This window comes from Sprattus sprattus (genome assembly GCF_963457725.1).
Source record: "Sprattus sprattus genome assembly, chromosome: 8".
NCBI lineage: Eukaryota > Metazoa > Chordata > Actinopteri > Clupeiformes > Clupeidae > Sprattus > Sprattus sprattus.
The window spans coordinates 22,012,519-22,035,749 of NC_137927.1; the positions used below are offsets into that span (position 1 = coordinate 22,012,519).

The following is a 23,231-nucleotide window of genomic DNA, read 5'->3' on the forward strand; positions in this document are numbered from 1 at the left end:
TCAGAAGTATTCCGCTCCACCTTCAGGGGTTGGCTCTCTGAGTGAGGGAGGCAGAGGTGGACCCAGATAAATCAGTGAGTCAATGCAAACAGTTCCTTTAGAACAATGCAGTCAGTACCCAGCAACAGTGTCACAAAAACAAGCTAAACAATCACATGACTGGTTTTGCTACTTGCCTCCCGTTCTCTCACCTTTCATGGTACTGCTCCTTGCTGTGGAGGAATGGGGCGCCGGTCCTGTTATCGTAGGCCACAGGGTCTGAGTGTTCTTTGCTCAGGTACTTATTGGTTTCATGTGTGGCATGGTCCACCTGTTTTGGCTGGTCCGCTGTGTAGTCAAGGGGCGCCCCCTCCCATCCATCCCCTGCCTCCACTCTCAGGAAGCTGCCATGGCTGTCCTCCAGCGGTGAGCTCTCGTCGTAGAGGAGGAGGCTGCGGGAACGGACTGAAAAAACACACAGACCCACAACATGGATTGAGATTCACATACTGAATTCCTATAGGTTTCTGTATTCAGAGCTGTGTAACAAGGGGAAATTCAACAATAACTTCTTTCTCATTTAGTCAGCATCATACAACAGGTTTTCCTGGAAACAGATACTGTAATACCTGCAGCCATAGCCAACTTGTATCATCATCATGAACAGACAAAGCTTTAGTAACTATTGTGACAACTATTGGTGTATTTGTGGCAAATACACACCTAAGGAAGAGCATGATAACCTCAGTACTCTTTTAATTTGGGTAATGTCAGTGATGAGCATAGAAAAATATATTATCAAGTAATTTCATAAATAGAAACCAGCTATCAAGATCATTTTAACTGGAAGATTACTGATGATTCCTGCAAAGGAAAAAGCAGCAAGTTACAGCAATTGTCTTGAGCACTTTTCGACACTTAAGAGAAATTTTGATAGCCTCTAAATTTATAATCATGATAGCCAGTCATTTTGAAACACTTTTTATGTGTGGATAACTCAAAATCCTGATATGCTCACACATTCCGGTTTTAGATTTGAAATCTGATTTGGCCTAGATCACTTATTTTTCTCCCGGTAGCATACGAAATAGTTTTTTTTTTTTGTCCAGTATTTCTTTACTGTATTTTTGAGAATACAGAGATAGAAAAAGAAAGATAACGAAATCCATTCTTTAGATTCTCTGATTACATGTTTTCATCTTTGGTGGATTGAATAGATGAGCACACAGCTGAAGTAGGTATTATAAGATATTAGAAACAGCAATGTTATTTTAGGTCATCAAGCAACAATAAATGAGGAGCCCTGGCCAAAAGCAGTAAGCCCGTGTCTGATCACATCTACCTCAGCTGAGAACTGGCATAGATGTATATGAATGCCTAACCCAAGCTATGGTCAGGGTGAATGGATCACCAATCACCATATCTGCAGGGTGGGATTGATTTCTATCATATCAGTTTGGCAGACAGGGAAAGTTGGATGTGAAGCGACAGGGTGGAAGGGCACACATACCCTGGCTGGTGGTGTAGACGTCAGCCGAGGGAAGGGGTGAGGACTTCACCATGTGCGACGTGGTAGAACGTTCGGGCAGACATGGCACAAGTGAACCCAGCACAAGGACAAAGCACAGAACCACCACCTGGTCAGAAAGAACCAGACTCTGTGAACAGGGCGTTGGCTGTGTGGGCAGAGGCTAGCCCTCAGAGCTGATCTGAAATTAGCACGTCACCATCGCGGTTACATCGAGGGACTTTGAGCTACAGCGTCTCATGTCTCATGCATGGATGTAAGAGGGGGCTACACAGAAGGCTCTGGCCTCCACCGACTGAGGATTCTGAGACACTGTCATCTCACTCTCACTGAATCTTAATGTCAGCATTATGAACTTGCGGAATTGCCCTCATAGACTTACATTGAACATAATGTAGTATTATTGTTAATATCATTGTTGATGCTGCTGCTGCTGTTGTTGTTGTCATTACATATCTTTGATTACTTTTATATTTAGGCTGCATCAAAGCAGAATATCTGCACAATTGCCCCCTTTGATGACATACTTGTAAAACTGAATTGTTTTTAGCCCTTTTGAACACCCTTGTATAGTCCACAGAAGCCAACACAGTCAGAGTCTCTATTTTAGGCACTGCTGCAGGGCTTTACTTCCAGGAGATATATTTGCAGAGACATTTTTTTAAATCTCTAATTCATCCCCATTGTTGGAGCTAGATTAGAAGCCCAAAGATACCCACAAAGAATAACATGAAATAATTACAACACCTGATTGTTTCCTCTCTGTGTGTGCATGCTTGTGAGTTTTATAAGTTCATTTTCATTGCTCACCATGAGACAGGTTCCTGTTTGTGTAGAGGCCATCCTGCAGGACCGAGGCACTTTGCCTGATACAAGAGCCTGGAGTTTCTGTAGCTGCTGAAGAAGAGATCTGCAGTGGTAAGAAAACATAAACGTTATAAACTGAGTGTTATTAAGTACATTTGTAGGCCACAGATCAGATTCAAATAAACCTTTAGTGTGGACTCTCCAATAAAAGTCCCTTAGCTTGTACGTCTATGCCCCCTGATCTTTCACTGTACTAATCTCATGCTTTTACAAAGGGATCATATAAGGACAGTGGACTGAAGGATCAGCCATGTTACATAAGCTGCACTGCATTTCTACTTTGGGTTTCAGGGCATCTGTGTAGAAACCACAAAATACAAGCTTTGTATGGATACTATGTAGTTTCACTGTAACCTCTGGTAATTCCTCCTCCCACTCAGCCTCATCCCTCCATCCCAGAACAGCACCCACAGAGGGAAACAAATGCATCCAATGGAAAGCATTCACGTCTGACCCTAAAGGTGGGTTCAATCTCAAGTGAAATATTCTTAGCAGCGGCAGCAATGACTGTATTAACAGCCTGAGGCACTCATGAAGACCTGCGACACAGTAAGATGTACTCTCTGCTTGCTTCTGTGTGAGCACTGAGCCCTACTTAAACCTTTATGTGTGTGTGTGTGTGTGTGTGTGTGTGTGTGTGTGTGTGTGTGTGTGTGTGTGTGTGTGTGTGTGTGTGTGTGTGTGTGTGTGTGTGTAATGCTCATACTGTAATTAAAGCTGGGCTTCAAAACCTTTACAGACCAGTAGAGGGAGCCGTCTGATTAGGCCTTCAGATATGGGATGTACTGTTTCTATGGTTAAATGGAGTCTTAGTGGTGTGGATAGGCACGTTGTCATGTAGCTGAGTGTGCACACAAAACTGTGTTCTCTACATATTTTGCCTGCACACATGTATGAGGGCTACAGAAAAGAAGATGTTTGGAAATTATGTGAACATGATACCCTTCACAGAATTCATAACCGTTCATAACTCCATACCTAATTATTTGTTTCGAACTATTTATGTACTTGTCTGCCTGTAAAACATTGCTACTAATAATTTGTCAGAGCTCAAAATAACTGAACTGACTATCCAATACTGAGGTAATACAACATGTTAAGTCTGATGTTAATTCTGAGGTAAAACAACATGTAAAGTCTGATGTTAATTCATTGTGTTCAATCTCCGTAGTAGTACCAGCACCAGTACAAATATTTTCTGACTTCCACACGACTTCTGCACATCCACTTCTGTATGACTGCCAACACTCATAGAGAATGTACCAACGTAATTGTCAGCGTTACCAAAACAGACATTTAAACAGTATCTCTGTACAGACCTCTAAAATAAACAGTATTTTTACCAGCTTTCACAGAAGCTTCGACTGAATAGTTGGCTTCTGCGGAGAGAACCCCCTATACAGCTTCTGTACTGGGTGTGCTCTCCTTTGAACTCCAGTAGCTGAGTCAGAGAGGCTTTTTCTCCTAGGGGGCCTGTGGTTTCTGCCAGAGGTCAAGTCATTAAACAGCAGATTGGAGCCAGCTCTTCAGAGGAGATCTTTTATTTTACACCATAATTAAGGGGAGACATGACACCCCACTGTGTGTTCAATGCAAGCAAACCATAAATGTCTATTATTAATGAGAGGTGGGCAGCATTACCTCCTGGGCCCTTTAACTAGCCTGAGGATTGGGTTTAAGTTGCTGGAACATGTTTGACTCCATAGTGATATCTGTACAGTATGGTTGGTGAATATTGTGTGGATAGTTTTTTATTAGATATGGCCTTAAGTGTTTTGAAGGAAACAAGTGAGGTTTGTTTATGTACTATGAATAATCTTTGCAACTCATAATGACAGAAAAAGTGATAGTGTTCTCAAGAAAACCAAATTATTTGGTTCTGCACAGTCTTTGATACTGCAGCACAGTCTTTTATACTGCAGCACAGTCTTTTATACTGCAGCACAGTCTTTGATTCTGCAGCACAGTCTTTTATACTGCTGCACAGTCTTTGATTCTGCAGCACAGTCTTTGATTCTGCAGCACAGTCTTTTATACTGCAGCACAGTCTTTTATACTGAAGCACAGTCTTTTATACTGAAGCACAGTCTTTTATACTGCAGCACAGTCTTTTATACTGAAGTACAGTCTTTTATACTGCAGCACAGTCTTTTATACTGCAGCACAGTCTTTGATACTACAGCACAGTCTTTGATACTGCAGCACAGTCTTTGATACTGCAGCACAGTCTTTGATACTACAGCACAGTCTTTTATACTGCAGCACAGTCTTTGATACTACAGCACAGTCTTTTATACTGCAGCACAGTCTTTTATACTGCAGCACAGTCTTTGATACTACAGCACAGTCTTTGATACTGCAGCACAGTCTTTGATACTGCAGCACAGTCTTTGATTCTGCAGCACAGTCTTTGATACTGCAGCACAGTCTTTGATACTGAAGTACAGTCTTTTATACTGCAGCACAGCTTTTTCTGTCCTGGTTCTATTGTACAGTAGGAGATGTTTAGAGTATCTTTCACTCCCACAGCAAATTCCAACTTAAACTCCAAAGGGCCACCCACGTTGGAGGGAATCAAACGGATAGCAAGCATCAGCATATGGTCTGATTTAGTGTTACCTGTTATCATTTAATGCAACGCCATCCATACAGCTCATTAAGTTGCTCATTTAACCCATCTCCCATTGTAAGAAATAACAGTGTGGTCGGTTTGGGGATTTAAAAAATGGCCTTAGAAATTTCCATGAAAATATCATACTGGCTTTGCCAAATGAAGGCTGACAGTAATTACTTTTTCTCTCAGATATGATTCTAACTGCTCTAACTGTAATCATTTGTACATCTGATATATTACAGCATCATTCCATTGCACCTCTCCTAAAATCCCATACAGATTCATCACTGAAACAGAAGCTCTTCTTTTTATGACACCTTCTGACACCAATGGCTCACCTGTTTGCAGTCTCTAGGGTCTCCACCTTCTTCCACAGCTCATTATTCTCTGAAGTATATGTTTCCACTCTGGTGAGACATATTGACAATATTAGCCATCAATCATACAAATAATGGTTATTATTTCTGCCAAATAATTATAACAATGTATTGTACACAGATAAATTAATAAATAATAGTTTGGTAATCATACTTAACAATACAATTACAATGGCAATCATGTGTCAATGGAAGGAATAAGGCCCTCAAATTGAGACCTTAAAGTTAGTGGAGAGTCTGTATGTAATATTCCAAACCACTTTTCCCCTACACAGAAACATTCTCCAAAGTCCTTGAGCTCCAGTGAATTATTCAAATGTGTATGAGTCATATGGCCTGCGCCACTGCATGGTGATGGAAAGAAGCCATCGGCATTAGACTGAGAACAACAGCACTAGTGGGGTAAAACATTTTCATGCCAGAAGTAGAACTTGAAATGAGGCTAAGGATAGGGGTGTTAATAGAGTAAAATAGTGATCAGGGGTGAACAAACACAGGAGGACAGAGAGAATGATATTCTACTGTGCCAGCAGGGGAGAACAAAAAAAAAATCAGGAGAAAGAAATTTCCAGCTTACTTTTTCTCCAGGCATTCCACATACTCCTTCTTCTTTCTGCGACTTTCCTGGGCTGAGATCTTCATTCAGGAGAAAACATGGAATGGTTATTTCCTAACCAAAACAAGACTGATCCTGTCTTTACTTATAAAGCTATTACCAACATTTGCTTTTTTGGTAGTATATCTTTGTTTTGGGATATGGGATTTTTGTTTTGGGGTTTGTTTGACATGATGCCAGAGTCATCTCAGAAAAATTAATAAAATCTAAATAGTTTTACAGTATATATCTACCCACTGGTATAAATACACAGTTGAGGTGCGTGTACTATATAGCTTTGAGATTTAACTAAAGTAGGTTTTTTATTGTCATGAGAAAGTCCAGCTTTTTATTTGTTGCTCATACCTTGTTTTTTATCTTCCGGCGGACCCTCTTGAGCGACTTCTCTTCAGTCTTGGTGAGTGGTAGTTTGTTGGGCACAGGATACCCCTCTGCAATCAAGGTGCGCTTCTCCTCCTCTGTTAGCATGAGTGGGCCAGAGGTGCCCTGCAGCTTCTGCTAATCAAACACAAAACTCATGACTTTGGGGACTGGCTAATAGTCAAGATTAATATAATCATATAATGATCATATTTATGTTTATAATTACATATTCTATAAAGCTCAGAGGTACTGTGGAAACACATTTTCTACACATTCCACAAACACATTAACTGGAGTTGAGCAACAAATGTAGAGAGTCGGATCAGGAATTTGCCCAGCTGCTCAGCTGCTTTCTGTGGGAGGCTCAGCTGAGCAGGACGGCTCGGAGAGGGGCCTGCTGAAGCCAGGGCCGGGAGCCAATAGGAAACCATCTAAGGTACAGCCGGAGGTCATCCAGGAGTTGTCAGTGGAAAACACTGGGGATGATGATGGTCAGCACTGGGTGAGAAACTATATAGTGGAGGCCCACAGACTTACATGAGGCGCAGTGAGGAGGGGTGAGGTGGAGATGGCTGCAGAGGTACGGGCCTGCAGGCGCGCAGGGCTGGAGGGGGGCAGGGAGTGGGGGCTCTGAGAGCCATCGCTGTCACTGCCATGGCTGCTAGGAGGAGTGGGCGGCAGCTGCAGGTGCTCATCTGTTGGGATTCAGTAACAGGTTAGGGTTAGGGCTCTTGATTTGCAAGGTTTTAAATAGGATTAATGCTAATCAGCCAAGAAAACTATTGCACATCCATTGTACATGTAAAATAATATCATCATACATTTGATCATCATAGAGATGAGGGGAGTTATGAATTAATGGGTTTCTATTCAGCTCATGCCTATGCACTACCCTAAAGAGTTTGAAGGTCAGTAAAGACTCAAGGCTGTCATCAGTCATCATCCATAGCCTCATCAATTCTACTGCATTGGGCTGAGTGGTCTTTATTGTGTTTATATGGTGGAACTGTATACCTCATAAAACACTGCCCTTTGCCAAGGCCTTCATAATTAAAATGGCAAATGACTTCCAGGACTATGCCAGGTCAAACAGAGACGCTTCGGTTCCAGTGAGCGGAGAGGCTGACACTAAATGTGAGCAGACCAGGCAGAGTTCCCCCCATGCGAAAACACCTACCACCCACTCTGACTGATTCTGGAATGACCAGTGTGTTTGGTTTGACCAGCATCCAGAGTAAACACAACCCAGTTTTAATTCTGTTAGTACTGGAAAAGGAAGTCTAGGACCAGAAGCGGGAGGGGGGAGGGCGACAGAAGCCAGATACAATGCAGACACGAGTAGACATTTCATTAGTTCATTACATTTGTCTAGCTTCTGCAGTTGCTCACTAGAAGCACGTTAGTGAGAGGCAGAAAAGAGATTTATGATGCGCCAGGCAGGAGCTGAACATGGGGGTCTGAAGGTGCCTGTAGTGCCCTTGTCTCCCTGACCTCTCAGCCAGTAAACGTGTCTCTTTAACTACTAAGCACTCAGGCAGTCATGCAGGTGCAGCCATTTCCATACAGGGGAATTTCTGGTCAGTTCTTCCCATAATTCACACTGGCCCAAGATCACTGCCCTACTTCACCATCTGGTGCTTAGCCAGGTGTGTGGGGTGTACCCAAATCTGAATATTCAGGAAGGCACAAATGCGACGGAAAGATATTTCTTCTACCCGTAGTTGCTCAGCTCATTGACTGAAACATTTCTTCAAATCGATTCATATCAATGTAGACAAACACAAGGTCAAATTCAGTTTGCAACTTAGGCCTACACATTCACGACACATTATTGAAACATAGGCCTACACATTTACTATAACATAGGACTACACATTCACTAAACATGATTGAAACAAAGGCCTACGCATTAACTACACATTATTTAAAACGTGGTCACTATACTCTGTAGTCGCCCCCACCGAGTCAGCGTACAGTAGGCAGTGGGCTGAGAGCTGACCGTGCCCAGCAACACTCAGGATGATGCATCCTGTGTTGCTCAATGTCCACCAGTTAAAGGGGTGATGTGGTTCAGACAGTTAATAAAACTGAGTTTAGTGAAAAAAATAGAAGAGAGAGAGACATGAAAGGTATATATTTCATAATCAATTATATGCCAATATTGAATCAATTTAATGCCTTGAAGGCACAACAATTGCATTGCCGTGCCCCCTTTCGCACAAAGATACAGGGCCATATAATTGTATTGGTTGAACAGATACAGATGATGACATCTCTGTACGCCTCTCGTAAATCTCCTATCAGAGTCTTCTTGTGCTATACTACTGCAGAAATCACAATGGGAAGAGGCATACTAGCACAGTCTAGACATGACCCACACACTGACGTATCTTATCATGTCAGGGGACCAGACATTACCAATAATGACTGCTGTACAGGCAACCTAGTGTTTTCAAAAAACTGCAAAGGAAATGATGCTCAAATCAGACCTGCGTTCTAAAGTAAAACAAAAAAAATGTGCTGATTAAGCACTTTAAATGAGCCACTGAGTTTGATGATAGCAGCTATAAAAAGCAAAATGCCACAAACGTCACATCTGAACAATTCCCGTAGACGTTTGAAGTTGTACTCATTAAACTGGATGAGCCGACTGACTGGATGAGTATTATTCAGAGGGAGGACGCAATACTCAGAGATCGAGTTCCAGTTATCATGTTCTTTCAGGTGTACTGGTACACAGTGAGTCACAGTGACGCATGCTCCACCAAAACCAGGATGCTAATAGATTTCGAAAGCAATGGGGAGGGAGGGAGGGAATAAGCCATGATGACGCAACGTGTTATTTCAGCTTAGTGGAGAGAAACACCTGTGTGTTCAATGCACAATGAACTGTGCACGCTCTGATATAGCGGCAGCTTGATGGGATCAAAATGATTTGGAAAAGAAGGACATGCACTGTTGTACCTGTTGGTGTTGAGGAGATGGATTAAAAATGTATTTCATAATTTTAACATAATGACAGACTTCACAAAAAAAACCTACCTGTTGGGACACTGAGAAACTGATTGACCTCCCTGGGTTCATCTTTGATCGTAGGCACTTGATTGCATTTCACTTCTTTTGATTCCTGAAACCAGATTTCAAAGTCATCAACCAATATTGAAACATCTTGCAGCTGTAAATAACTAGGTCTCTAAGTATCTTGCTGGAAACATTTTAGGACACAAATCTATTTACACTACAAAAGACTTGGAATATGGAGGGATGTTTGCATGAAGCCAATTACTCAAACAGTAAACACAGCTGACAACTGCCCAATATTGACATTGAGATGTCAAGCTTTAGGGCTTCTCGCACGACTTTAATGAAACGAAACGGAATTTGGCTAAATAATTTTACAATGACAGTCAGGGTCGTATTGTGACTCGGTTCTAGAGTTTCAACCCCAAATATACAGAATAATACGACACTGAGGGACAGATGCATTAATTCTGTTAGTGCCCGTTTGATGTGTAATTACGTCATAACGTGCGCCTAAACAGCGTAGCATTTATGAACAGACCGCACATGGCCAAAACCGCATTCTGCCTGCAGCAGTAGCGCTGCATATGCATTCATGAGAAGGTTGTGTGAAACGTGGGTGTTTAAAATTATGGGAAGAGGTGTGCAAGTACTTCTGGAATTGTTTATGATTCGGTTTGTTTCCCATTTACAGAGCCAGGACTGTGTACGAACTAATCGTTTTGAGCTCACGTACTAAACAGACTTGAGGATCGTGAAGAGCAATTTGCCAAATTTGACTAATGTATCTATTTCTTCACCAATACACTTTAGTTTTCTTTTCTGTCAGTTGGCGATTCCATGATTCTATTCAATTGATTCCTTTCCACAAAGTAATGTTACAGGTGACATACTTTCCTTACACGATCAGCTGCAGGTTTATTACTTTCAACGTAAAATAAAAAGAGACAGCTGCCTTTTTTACTGACTGGCCAAATTGCTGATTAGGCCTACACTGCACTCTCCTACATGCATACATCTCCCCCTGTTTGAATTGCATAATGAGAATGGAAATCACTAGCAAATACAGGTCGCAGCTTGTGGTGCTTTTTACGAATTATTAGGGGAAAAACTGCTTTAATTCATGATGAAACCAGGTAGGCTACACATGATGCATTTTGTCCATGGAAAAATAAAAAATTTCATACAGAAAATAGCCCTAATTGCGTTGAATGTTAACAAAGGAAAGTGTCTGCATTTTTCCTTGCCAGGCACACTAGTAAGAATTCATCCGATTCATCCAATCCTGTTTATTAGTCTATATGTCTACTATGTATTTAAAAGACCTGACAGGGACCCACCTTATCCTCAGGGGCATTTCTCTGGGGCGGAGGGGCAAGGGTGAGAGGTGGAGGGCCAGCACTGACCACTGAAGAGGCTGCTGGAACAGGGTCTAACAAAAGACTGGGCTCCTGTTTCACCAAAATGGCTGTCAGATCCTGGCTGAAGGACCACATTCCTTCTGATTCTGTTGAAAGAAGATTTATTTAATTCAAAATTATAATTTAATTTGAGACAGTTATTAAAATACTGGATGAGGAAATATGAGGCTTTTTCATTCTGAATTCTAAACATCCCGAAATTCACTAATCAAATGAAGTAGTGGTATGGAATGCCAAGGTGTTACTGAAAGAACTCTTAAATTCCAGACCCTAAAACAGCAGCAGTAAGGAGTTTTGGTCCAAAACTAGCGAGCTAGCTACCTAAAAGGCTTCCAAAAACCTTGCAAACACCAACATCAGCCCAGGTGGCACTGGCAAAAGCTTTCTAAAATGCTAGTTTGTCATCTTTTGGTGGTGTAGTTGGCTGTGCTGTGAAAGCTTTTCTTACATCTTTGTAGGGTGTTCTGGCCCATAACACAGAACTATATAGTTAATTTCTAGATGGCTAGGTGGGGAAAACAGGTGTGTTTATCTGTCCTACACATGACCATATACGTATAATCAAAACGAATCTATATATAAGTGGCAAATTGTTGCATAGAGCTGCTTTAACCATATGTAAATAGCTAACTATTTCTCTTATTTGCAACTCAATATAAAACAAATTAGTAATATCTGCATTCTCGTTCTGCACATTTTTCCCTGCTGGCTCTTTCTTTGATTTATATTAACCACATTGTCATCCTCAAGGTCAGCTTATTTTCCAATTACTTCAGTTCTCTAGTGTGGAAATTATATTGCACTGTCATGTTGAACTAAGCATGATGAGATGCGCAAGCGTCCATCTAACATTAAATTGGATGGTATCAGAGGAGTGAGTGTCTTGACCAATGGGGAGAAGGGAAATAAAGAGGCTTATATTACCACCCTGTCTCCTCTTACCCATGTGTGTGTTGGTTCAGCTTAGATACATCAGTAAAACATTACAGAGACTCGTTAAGAGGTGGAGGGTAACTTTTAAGTTGTGCTTAGAAAGAGGAAAAGCACCCTGCAGGAGACGGGTTGCCAGCAGGGTGTTATCCCCCACATACCCCACCCCCTACTTCAGTTTTTATGTCCTCCGACAGCGTCAGTTGTCCAAAGTGCATATTCCACACATTGTTTTCGAAACACATTGCACAATTACATTTTGAGTAATGAATTGCTGTCTAATGAATGAGTTGCTCAACTGGTACAGTAAGGTGTATGATCGTGGGTTCAGTGATCAGGGAGCACATAAACTGATGAGAATGCATATCTGACTGTACTACGTTCCTTTGGGTAAAAAAAAGCATCTGCTAAATGAATAAATATAAATGTATTCTGGTGTTGCTTACAGACTCTTATCTAGTTCCCAATGGGTGTTAGGACTGTCTTTGAAGATTTTTCTTTTCATAGCAGTACAGTTGTTAAAGTTAGAGGAACTCCGGTTCAGCTGTGTTGGTTGTGGCCAAGTTGGGGGAGCAGGTCTCATTAGGCAGGTCTCATGTTGAAACTAGTTTGATCTCGCCACAGTGCACCAGGAGATCCTGTAAAGTCTGCTCCTAGTTTTTTAACAGCCTCCTAATATAAGGCAGGGCTTTAACTCGGGGGAACCCTTGGAGGAAGGGGGTGGTGTGGAGCATCATGTCTGCAATATCTTAACTTAGAAGTGGTGTTGTGGTTTGGGCCGTGTGTCAAACTCAGGATGATGCAACAGGACAAAAAAGAGCCAGTACTTTTTTTTCCACGACCAACCCACCAGCCCAGCCGAGCTTATTTTCAGTTGCTTTTCCATCTGAACTGGAAAGCACTAGATCTCCTTTTTCATTTTATTGATGGCTCCCTATTATCTTGGCCCCAAGCACAGAAAACAGCATCAGCAGCTGGGAGTCATTGGGAGTCACTGGGAGCCACATGGCTTGTCTGAGCACGAGTATGTGCCTGGGAGTGTGTGTTTATGTGTATGAGAGAGAGAGAGAGAAAGAAAGAGAGAGCTAGAAAGAGAGAGAGAGTGAGTGAGTGTGTATGTTGGCTGACCGCCTGTAATCCCCTGACTGACTTCCTCTGGGGCAGTCAGAGCTAGGAGCATGCTCAGTAGGCTGGGATTTCTGCGCTGCACAGGCGCTGAAGGAGATAGGGCAGGGAAGTGGAGTACACTAAAACACACAATATAGGCTACGAAGGGCCTGTGTGGAAGTGGAGTATACTAAAACACACGATATAGGCTAGGAAGAGCCTATGTCTGTTAGTCAACCTATACTACACTATATTACAAAGTGTACTCTTTATGTGGAAAATACCTTTTTTTTGTGGAGAATGTATTTAATGATATGTATAAAATGGCATGAATGACAGTGTCAGACACACAGTTGGCAGCTTGTAGTCCTCACCTATCCTGTCATTGTCTATTTCAGAGGTGAAGTGCAGAGATGTAAGAACTGAGTGACCGACAAGCTCTAAACACAAGATAAAATAGAACATAGGGTGTAATCAGGAGGTCATCAAAGTATGGGGTCTGACCTGCTTCCTCGTCCATTTTGATCGGCATAGAGGGACTCTGGGGGGCCGAGTCTCCGCTCAGAGAGTAGCTGTGCTCAGCCTGGATGGCAGGATTGGGTGGGTCCAACTCCATGTCCAGCAGAGGATGTCTCTCTGCCAGTAGTGGGTCATCAAAGAAACTACTGAAGAGGTCATTCGACAAGTCCTCCATCTGCTCTGAGAAGTGCTGAAGATCACACAGAGAGCACACAGAAGGCTTCATGTAAACCAGTCAGAAGTTGTTTCATTAAAAGAGCTCATGTTAACATACAGTATTTGTTTAATCAGTAATTTTTGTCAGCAGCATTCATGTTTGAGTTTTGTTTTTTCTTTTGTAATGTCAGGCCAGTGGACTGAACCTTAAATATTATGTTATAGGTCTTTAAGCTGTTGTTTAAATGACCAAAATAATTACTAGAATTGACTCTAAATCAGTGGTTCCCAAACATTTCATGGCAGGGCCCCCTCTTACATTGAAAAACTATTGCAGATTGAGACACTAAAATATTACTGGCCACTTAAGTTTTAATTTAAAACTGCTGATTCACATGTATAGTGTCAACTCAACATCAGGGTCTTCAACAATTTTTCAAGATAAGGCCAAAGTCGTGCACTTCTAGATGTCATTTAAAAATCAAATTACTTATCGGAATATGACCGCCAATCTCATCTTTATCTTTCAACTACACTGGATCTGATCTGAACTGATTGCATGAAGACCCAAACAGGCCTGCGGAAAACTGGTAACCTTTGGGACCATACATTTGTAACACAGAAACTTTATTCAACTTAACTTGTAAGCGACCCATTCTATTGAAAATAAGCATCTTTTTAAAGTGCATCACCTTAGGCCTGAGTCCACTTAGCAAGCCTGTGGCAACAAGAAAGACAAGGAGACGTCTACTGAGATGACACTGACATCGTACCCCAACATACTTCAGGGATAAAGCTACCTCTTTGCTATGATCAAGTGATGGGGCTTTTTTATATTCTCCTGGCCTTCCAGAATAAGCCCCTGATATTTAAAACAAACAGTGTCATCTCTTGTAGAACACTGCCATGTTTTATTACACCTATAAGATGAAATGGCTGTGGCATGCCAAAGCAAATATCCTGAAGGATAACCTCAGGTCTACATAATCAAATACGCTTTAAACTTTACTCATGAAGGAGTGTCACCACAACTGAACACTTGTGGTGGTCAGATGTGTTTGCTGAGGAGGGGAGGGGCTGTGGTGCAACGACACCCCATGCTGTTTACATCCTGTTAGGTCAGGCGTGGTATGGGAAACACACAGCTGCGGAGTGGTGTGCACCCAGAGGAATCCACCAATCGAAAAGCAACCGTTCTAACACTCAGGTAGTGCACCTGCCAGGGCCCCGGATAGGGAACTCTTGCACCAGGATATGGCTGATATACCCTTCATATCACCTGGGAATGTCCATGGTCAATCTAATGGTCCTTAAAAGTAAGTATTAATAAATATGATATATTTACAAAATCATCATATCCAATTGATGAATACACTTGCCATGACACATGAGGAGAACTGTACCTTCATGATTTGCATAAAACCAAGTTTGATGATCCAGGCAAGTGCGTAAAAAGAACCTGCCTTCCTGGTAACACCCAGGATTATACAGTTGAATTGTTGACGCAACAGATCTGACGTCAGCAGCTACCTAATAATTTTCAATGAATGCGCAGCAGCATACACAGTCCCGCCCTGCTTCATTCATATGAAGCGGCAAGGTTCCTGTGTCTGTTGTTGATCTGTTTAACACCTTGGTAATTAAGGCAACTATTATTGCTAAAACCATTCAAATGAATGTGATAGGAAGGTGTCCTTCCTGGTAAAGTAACTTGTTTTCAGAGTCCACTCTGAAGTCTAATGAAACACAGTTTAGAAAACCTGGCAGCAATATAATATATTGTCTCATTGTGCAGACATTTAGTCAAGTATTCATGTTTAAAAGAATGACAAAAAAGTAAGGTATATGTTGTTTTTTGTAAACTGATAAAGATATGCTTGTTAATTTATTTGAAAAGTTGAAGCCCTTAAAAAAACTGAGGGAGACTCTATCTGATAGGTTTCTTTTTCTTAACTGTTTTTTTTTAGGGCCTATCAGGTTCAGGGGCCCTTTCTGTAGTACTGAGGTAGTAAGTGGTGATGCAAGACTGCTGATGCAAGACCTCTGAAATTTCACATCTGGCCTTCTCTTCAAAATCCCAGAGATGGAGCTGTGGAATGTCAGCTGCAGACAGAAGGCCCTTTTTCCCAGTGGCACTAGGATAGCCTTCAGACGGCCTCAGAAAGCCATACTTTCTCTGGATCTGGGTCATATTACCATAGAGGTAAAAATAGAGACTCATTCACTTTTGGTGGTATGACAGTTTATTTACGCTCTAGCCCCAAGACAACAGAAGGGCCTGCAAAGCCCCCTTTTTACTGTGGCAAAAAATGCTGCAGTAGAGTGCACAGCTACTGTAAATATGATGTCTATGGCATGTCTCTAGTGCCTAACTTCCTCCTCTGTCCTCGTATTGCATCCTAGCACTGCAACCAATGATCCACAGAAGTAACACAACCTGCGGTTAATACATTTTCCCTCAATGATCATGACAAATATTATGAAAGGAGATGACACAGAGCGCTTAGACAGAGTGAATAGTGTCCAGCATGAGCACCTAAGTGGCTGGCAGTGCAGGTCTGAAGCAGACAGCACCCTTGGAGTTCAGAAGCACTCACAGGCAAAGGCTTAGTCTTAAGCAATCATGTGCAGTCTACATACCTTTAAAGGATATTGGGTATCTTACTGCCTGCACAATAACAGTGTTTCTTTAACTGCATTACTTTTGAGAATTAAACATATTTCCCTTTAAGATTAAAATGTTGAGTGGTGTTGATGATAGTTTGTTCATAACACTACATTTAGTAATCTATCCACATCTAAAAACATTTTTTCTAATGTGACTCTAAAATGTCCTGTCCTTTAGAATACCATTTCATACAAACAATGATTCATCATTTCCTTATATTTTTTCAAATGTTTGACTTTTGAAATGTTTGTAATCAAGTTGTACAGGATGTCCAGATTTGGCCTGCTGGTGGCATTACGGGGGTTCTGCTGCAAACCCTCAAACTAGTGAAAGCTTGTGTTAGGCCATTCCTGCATATAATATTTTACAATTGCCTGGGGAAACTTCCCTTAGCACATACATACTGTTACAAATAAATAATGCAATAACAATGTGTCAATCAAAAGTCATTTTGATTATATATCTGTATTTAAATGTGCAGTTTATGTGGTTGGAAGCTTGACTTTCAGACGGAGGTAGAAGCCAGAAAATGATTACTTAGCCCTAACTTGTTAACTCTAGATGTTTTTGTCACACTTGAAACATTGACTTTATAATGTTAAAGTGATGTCTTTTCGACACCTCTGGCTAGGTCATACCCAGATGTCTCCCAGCATTCCTTTTGCTGATTCAAACAATCCAGCTGTATGCTGGCCAATCAGCACAGAGCATGCAAATTCCCCGGCTGCAGCAGCAACAGCAGAGGAGCAGGAGTGCAAGGTTAGCATGGAGCGGGCCTGCAAGGCTACAACACTGCTCAAAAACCTAATGAGCACATCCAACCATGGGGTCAGAAACAGGACTATTAATATATATATAGGTATAGAACTGTTTGAACACTGAGACACAAATCTGCAACAATAAGGAGTTTGAGTGCTGATGTGCCTTACTCCTTTAAAAGACAATAAAGAGAACTGAATACATTCGTGTGAGGTTAGATCTGACATATTCAGTTGCAATAAAAGTGGCCACATCATACATGATTAAAATCTTTTAAACTAAAAGCGGCTGGTATGTCCAGCATATGTGTAAGTCAAAGCCAAGGGTATAGTTTTAAAAGGGATGCGCGCAGACAAAAATAGCCTCTGACATTTTGAATTAAATAGAAAGTGATTGCCTGCCCATACATTGGTCTGGCGTACGGGAGTGTCTGAGCCAGCATGTGCTCAAATACGTGAATGTTTTCACCTGTCTCCAAATCCTCACACATGTCACATCCTGGCTTGTTGCCCTGCAGCTCACACAACACCTTTGCCAGATGGAGACACATGTGGAGTCCGGGGCACACCACCTCTCCTCACTAACATCCAAATGTAATAGTCTGTACCAAATGCTTCTATAATACAGGTGCATACAGAACCATGAGGAGTTATCCCACACACACACACACACACACACATGTTCACGTGCAGAAACCGCACACACATACACACATAAAGATCTCTTTTCAGCAGAATAAATTATTATGTTATAAAGGAACACAAACTGCCATGAAACACATCGTTTAAAAATCTCAGATGGGTTGTTCTTTGAAAGAAGTTCATTGACTTCTGTAGTTGGTGTGCAGGCCTGCATTGTGAGACTTTGAAAAGGTTAAATGAATCACGTATGTGTGCACTCCACACACTCTTCATAAATCAACAGGAGGTATGACAGCAGCACTGTGTGTAATTACCCAAACTTGCAACAAAGACAAGTAGGCTTTAGAACATCCCAAATCCATCTGGGTCACCCGGTCCCTTCAAACCAAAAGACAGCTTTTGAATGCCTTGTGGTCAAGAGGGTACAGTTCTGTGTCCTGTCTCTTCCCTTCAAACTAGTCCACCCCACCTCCTACACACAGAGTGAGCAGTCTCCCCACAAGTATAGCATTGTGGTGACAAGCACCCATCCCCCACTGTCCATGGGTGGAGCAGCCTGGTTTCTTAATTCCAGCTCATGCTTTCTTTAGCATGCTACAGGGGTTGGCTAACCACAAGCACTGGAGACAGGCTTCTGTGTGTCACCGTGGCTGGTTTTCCATCCCTCAAAGGACCACTTTTGAACCATGATGCATGATGGGATGAATCTAAGGTAATGGACCAAAGATGGCTGAGAGAAGGTCAAAGAGGAAAGATTGTCTGCTAAAGATACTTTGTAACTTAAATCAGAAAACTGACAAAACTCCTCACAACTTTAATCTAATCTTTCTACCAGTAAAGGATCATTAGTTACATTTCCAAACAAACTGTGACTCCATGTGTTCCCTATTGGGTATAATTTTAGCCACCTGAAAGTCTGTAACCATAGTCTGCAAACTTTGACAAGTCAGTCCAGAGTAACGTTTTGCCTACTGCTGTCAACTGCTGTTTCAAGGTAGTGGTTAGATGGGAGCAATCACCTAGTTAATACAAAGGGTCCTGTGAGTGAACATATGTGAAGTGCTACAAGCTGCTGAATCCTCACAGAATGCATGGGAACAGCACTCACAGGTATTTGCACACAAGACTATGATGAAAACGGTTGACCTCCCATAAATGCTAACACTAATGCCTGATATTGACTCAAGCCCTGGGAGCACCACAGCAGTTGAGCTTAAGGGGAACTGCTCACCATCTGAGGCTTGGCATCTGAACTGGTTAGGGATCTTTTGTCTTTTCTAAGAACTGCCATTGGTTAGTAACTAAGAGTTTAAGAATTTATGAACCAAGTATGAGGATATTTAGAAAGAACTATAAAATACTATAAAATATATGAAAATACTAAAGACATTAAAACCATTTGGTATCTGCAGAAGAAACAAAAGTACAAGAACCCCTTAACCTCTCTATACTGGGAAGATGGGAAAAACCTTGCAACACATTTCAGTTTCAGCAAAAAAAAAAAAAAAAAAACATTTAGCTTCAAAAATGAATAAGGAAGGGGTTTACAATAAACATTAAGAATGGTAGAACCAGCATTGGAAATCCAAGGGGAGAAAATCTTACATTGGGCCACTTTGGTTATAGCTATCGGAAGAGAGGTCACAGAAATGTATAAGTACCAGTGGTCTAGAACCCCACCTGATCACTGCAGGTGTGGGGCTGGGTGACAAGTGTGTACATGCGTGACCTTCAAATAAGCTCAACATCCTTTCTCAAACAGAAAAGAATGCTGCAAATGCATACCTCATGAGATGCCGCTCGCCTCTGAGCAACCTTTGTGGCTAATTCAGTCATTGGCCTATGCATTGCATAAATTACATAACACCACTGCTGCCTGCTCTGCTGAATGGGATCCAGCATCAGTATAGTGTTGCCAGCAGCAGTGAGTCCCGGTAGGAGTCTGGTTGGTTCGAATGCTGCTTCCCTCCCCCCTTGGTTCTAAGGCCCTAGGGTTCGACTAGGGCTGTCACAGGCCCCCACTCACTTCATTCCCCTCCCTGAATCAGATTAGGTTAGTGGTATGGCCCCAACTTGCCACAGCCAGGAGTATTGTTTTGCCTTCGCACAGGCCTGTCTGGAATGCAGGTGTGCTCACTGGTTGATAATGGGTTCACTGGCCACCACCTGCCAGCTGAGCTCTGCATCCAACACAACTGCCATAAATAAATAAAAACGCTTCAGAGCCAGAGGCAACATGGCACAGTCGGTAAACACCACAAGCGACACCATCATGCCACTAAACATTCCCACGGCTCTCTCTCTCTCTCTCTCTCTCTCTCTCTCGCTTTCTCTCTCTCTCTTTCTCTTTCTCTCTCTCTCTATCTCTCTCTCTGTCATGTACTGTATACATCTATTTCATCTGCACAGGATCAGTGTTTGGTGTCACGTATGTCATATGGGTGTAGAAGCACGTGTCTTTCCACCCACCATTACATCTGTAATGTAGCATATCATTCCCTTCAGGTCCCTTTTGTCAGGTGTGTATTAGAGCCCATCCTTTAGTTAGAATGGTTTGTTGAAGATGTCGTCAAACACAGAACATCTTGATAATGGTTTTAGACAGGTGTTTCCAGACAAACCAGTGCTATTCATAAGGGTAAAAGGGTGTGCACCTAGCAATTGTCACTTTTCAGAACAAAGATGATAATAAGTAATGATGAGCTTGCGTACACAAAACGTTTTGTTTATAGACTTTCATTATCACCCTCACCACTGACACAAACCAGTCAAAATCCAGGTCGTTATGAGACAAGCCTGGCCGGCACAACTGCATTCTTCTTTCAGTAAGCTGCTATTACCTGTGATCCCAACAAAAGATTTGTTTGATGTGTAAGTTCATCCCCAGCTCTGGGCTTACTCCACCCACTACATGATTTTGAAAATATAAATAAAAATGACACGCATGGCCAGGGACTGGGGGAAGTATGTCACCGGTTTCATGACGTAAATATGTACCAAATGGTCATAGATACAGTAGCATTTTAGGGCGCATTTACACTTTAAGTTAAATATTGGAGAGAAATATACAGATGGCCAGCACCAATGTAGGGAGGGACCATTAATGAATGTCATGGGTGCACATGAGGTTAGTTGGTGGAAAAAACTCTTGGTGTCTACAACAAATAAATATGCCTTGTCTTCAGCATCGTGAAATGTCACTCCAATAAACACTGTCCTCTCACTCAGCTCTGTCTGGTTCAATCACCTTTAAGAGCGGGGAAAGGCCATCAATTCCACATGTTCAATCTTCACCTCATTTCATCCGACTGGGGAAGAACGCTGTACTATTTCTCTAGTGGTCCTCTGTACAGCAAATAACCAACTATTCTTTCAGCCTAACTTTAGGCTAACATGTTTTTTTAAACCCAAAAAAGTTTGAATATATTATTGAATTAAAATCTAGTGCTAAGGATAGGAACTAACAGAAGCAATACCAAACACTAACAGTAGCAGTAACTATAAATAAAATTGTTTCTGGTCCAAGCCGTTGCAGCATTCACTCCATATCTGATTTGCAACCGGTGAGAAATTGGCTGGTAATTATTCTTAATACAACCGACTGAAGGAAACAGCTGACGGCCCTTACACCACAAGCCATAAGATAACATTCTTAGCTACAAAACAGTGGCATAGTAAGGCCTAGGGGCCAAATCCTCAAATAACCTGCATATATTTATATCCTTGTAATGGTAGGTCAAACAAACTGAGACTGTGATTCAGCCCCGGGCCAGTTAAGCGAAAGTTTAAACTGCAAGAGGGGTGAGCATGCTGCCTACCACTCCAGGACACAAAGAGTCTTTCACTGAGGGGCCTCGCCCCTAATGCTTCGTTTACCTTGCCTCTAACCCCATCCCAAAAACTGTGGGGCCATGCAGACAGAGGGCCTTGGAGAGGGCTCAGACAGACCTCTATTTACCTTAGATCTTTCTCCCCCCCCCCCCCCCTCTCTCTGTCTCCCTCCCTCTCTCTCTCTCTCTCAATACGATCACACCATGATGCTTATAAGAGCAAGCGATTACAACTGTGCAGCACATATAAACATCTTAACTCTGGTGCATATGCAGCTTCATTTGTTGAACCAGAGAATCCACAATGCCAAGATTGTAGCTGATGGACTTACTAATGGATTAACTAAAGAAAATTCTCAAAGAATTGCCACAAGTGGACTCCAGGCTACTATGCATTTGGGTGAAATGGAGATTACCCAGCGAAGAAATAGTATGATGGATGGAGGTCCATGCATACAGTCACTCTGGAAACATCATTTTGTGTGCCTGATGCCTAATAGATTTCATGGAGTAAACTAACCAGCAGCTATGCCCAGGAACCCACTGGTAGCCAAAGTCTAATTTTCCACTGATTTAATTATAGACTACTGAAACAGCCTGATGAATAAATTCTCTCGAGATTAAAAAGTAGCTTTGAGATGTGATTCTAACTGGGCTTGGGTGAATAAACACATTTGTGGGATACGTTTCTAAATTACGCTTCAATGGGACCACTCAAATGGTAAAGGGACTTATTAAATGGCCAATAGATTGACTTTTGACTTTTCAGTTCTCACCCTAAAGCCGGATAAGAGAAGGTCCGGGAGGCGTGGAATGGCGAATTTACTTACGTCGGTAACACGCCCACTTAAAGGGTTATCATATGGTAAAGCAGAACGTGTAGAAAACAGCTGCTAAGTTAATTACAGACGATTTAGAATCTACATGCTTCTTATATACACACAGATTTCTTCTACGGAGGGTGGCACGACGTTTCAAGCACATATAGGCTAAATACTTCGGAAAATGCGCGTGACAGTAACACATATGGAGTTCCTGCATGACACGCTTACGAAGTTCACAAATAAATTTGAGCTGTATGACATGATGCGTTCATTCAGGAGTATGCAAGCTACATTCATCCTTGGTAGGCAGGTCACCCGTATACTACAGCATATATTGCAGGTGAAATAATACTCAACTGACTACGCATATGCTGTCTCATCCCTTCATGAAATGCGAAATGAGGCATATTCTCTGCTCAATGTAAAATACACATCAGTAGAATAATACATGACTTACTAAGCAGCGATTATGAGACGTTTAGAAATATTAAGTAGGATGTAAAGTGTAAGATTGGAACATACCACATTACTAAGAAAATCGGTTTCATTCAAATCCTCGAGGTCCAACAGGTTGGAATTAGGGAAAAGTTTGTCCGAGGTGAAATTGTCCAAAATGGTGTCCATAACAAAAAAAAAACGATATAATATCTCAACAGAATAGGACAAACTGTCTAATAAAAAAAATAAAAGGAATAATTAAATAGCCTATACTGCAGAGCAACGGTAACTGACGATGTGATCGTGGCGCTAACCAACCACCATCGGGCTTGACGGACTGGTTCATGCAGTGGTCAATAAATACAAAATGTATCTTGGCAAAATTTTAAGCAATGCGTTCTCTCTTGGTTTCTGTAAAATCTGTCACATTCAGCTGGTGCTGTCTCTAAGGGACAGCACAGCTCATTCATATTAATGTTAACACCGCCCAACTTTTCCTTCAGTTCTTTTAGATCCCTCCCATCTCTTCCTCAAGTTAAGGTGGTAGAGCTCGCAGCTCCTTTCGCATTGAGC

General features: G+C 41.8%; 1 protein-coding gene across 1 annotated transcript; it reads right to left on the reverse strand.

Moving 5' to 3' along the window:
* Nucleotides 1-22,844, reverse strand: creb3l1 (cAMP responsive element binding protein 3-like 1; the record flags this gene model as incomplete). Its single annotated transcript, XM_080843677.1, has 12 exons — nt 1-37; nt 192-444; nt 1,490-1,616; nt 2,318-2,417; nt 5,327-5,395; nt 5,943-6,001; nt 6,327-6,476; nt 6,882-7,039; nt 9,387-9,471; nt 10,706-10,872; nt 13,328-13,532; nt 22,743-22,844. The coding sequence occupies 12 exons, from the start codon at nt 22,842-22,844 to the stop codon at nt 1-3; spliced, it is 1,512 nt and encodes a 503-aa protein (XP_080699803.1).
* Nucleotides 22,845-23,231: the final 387 nt, after the last annotated feature.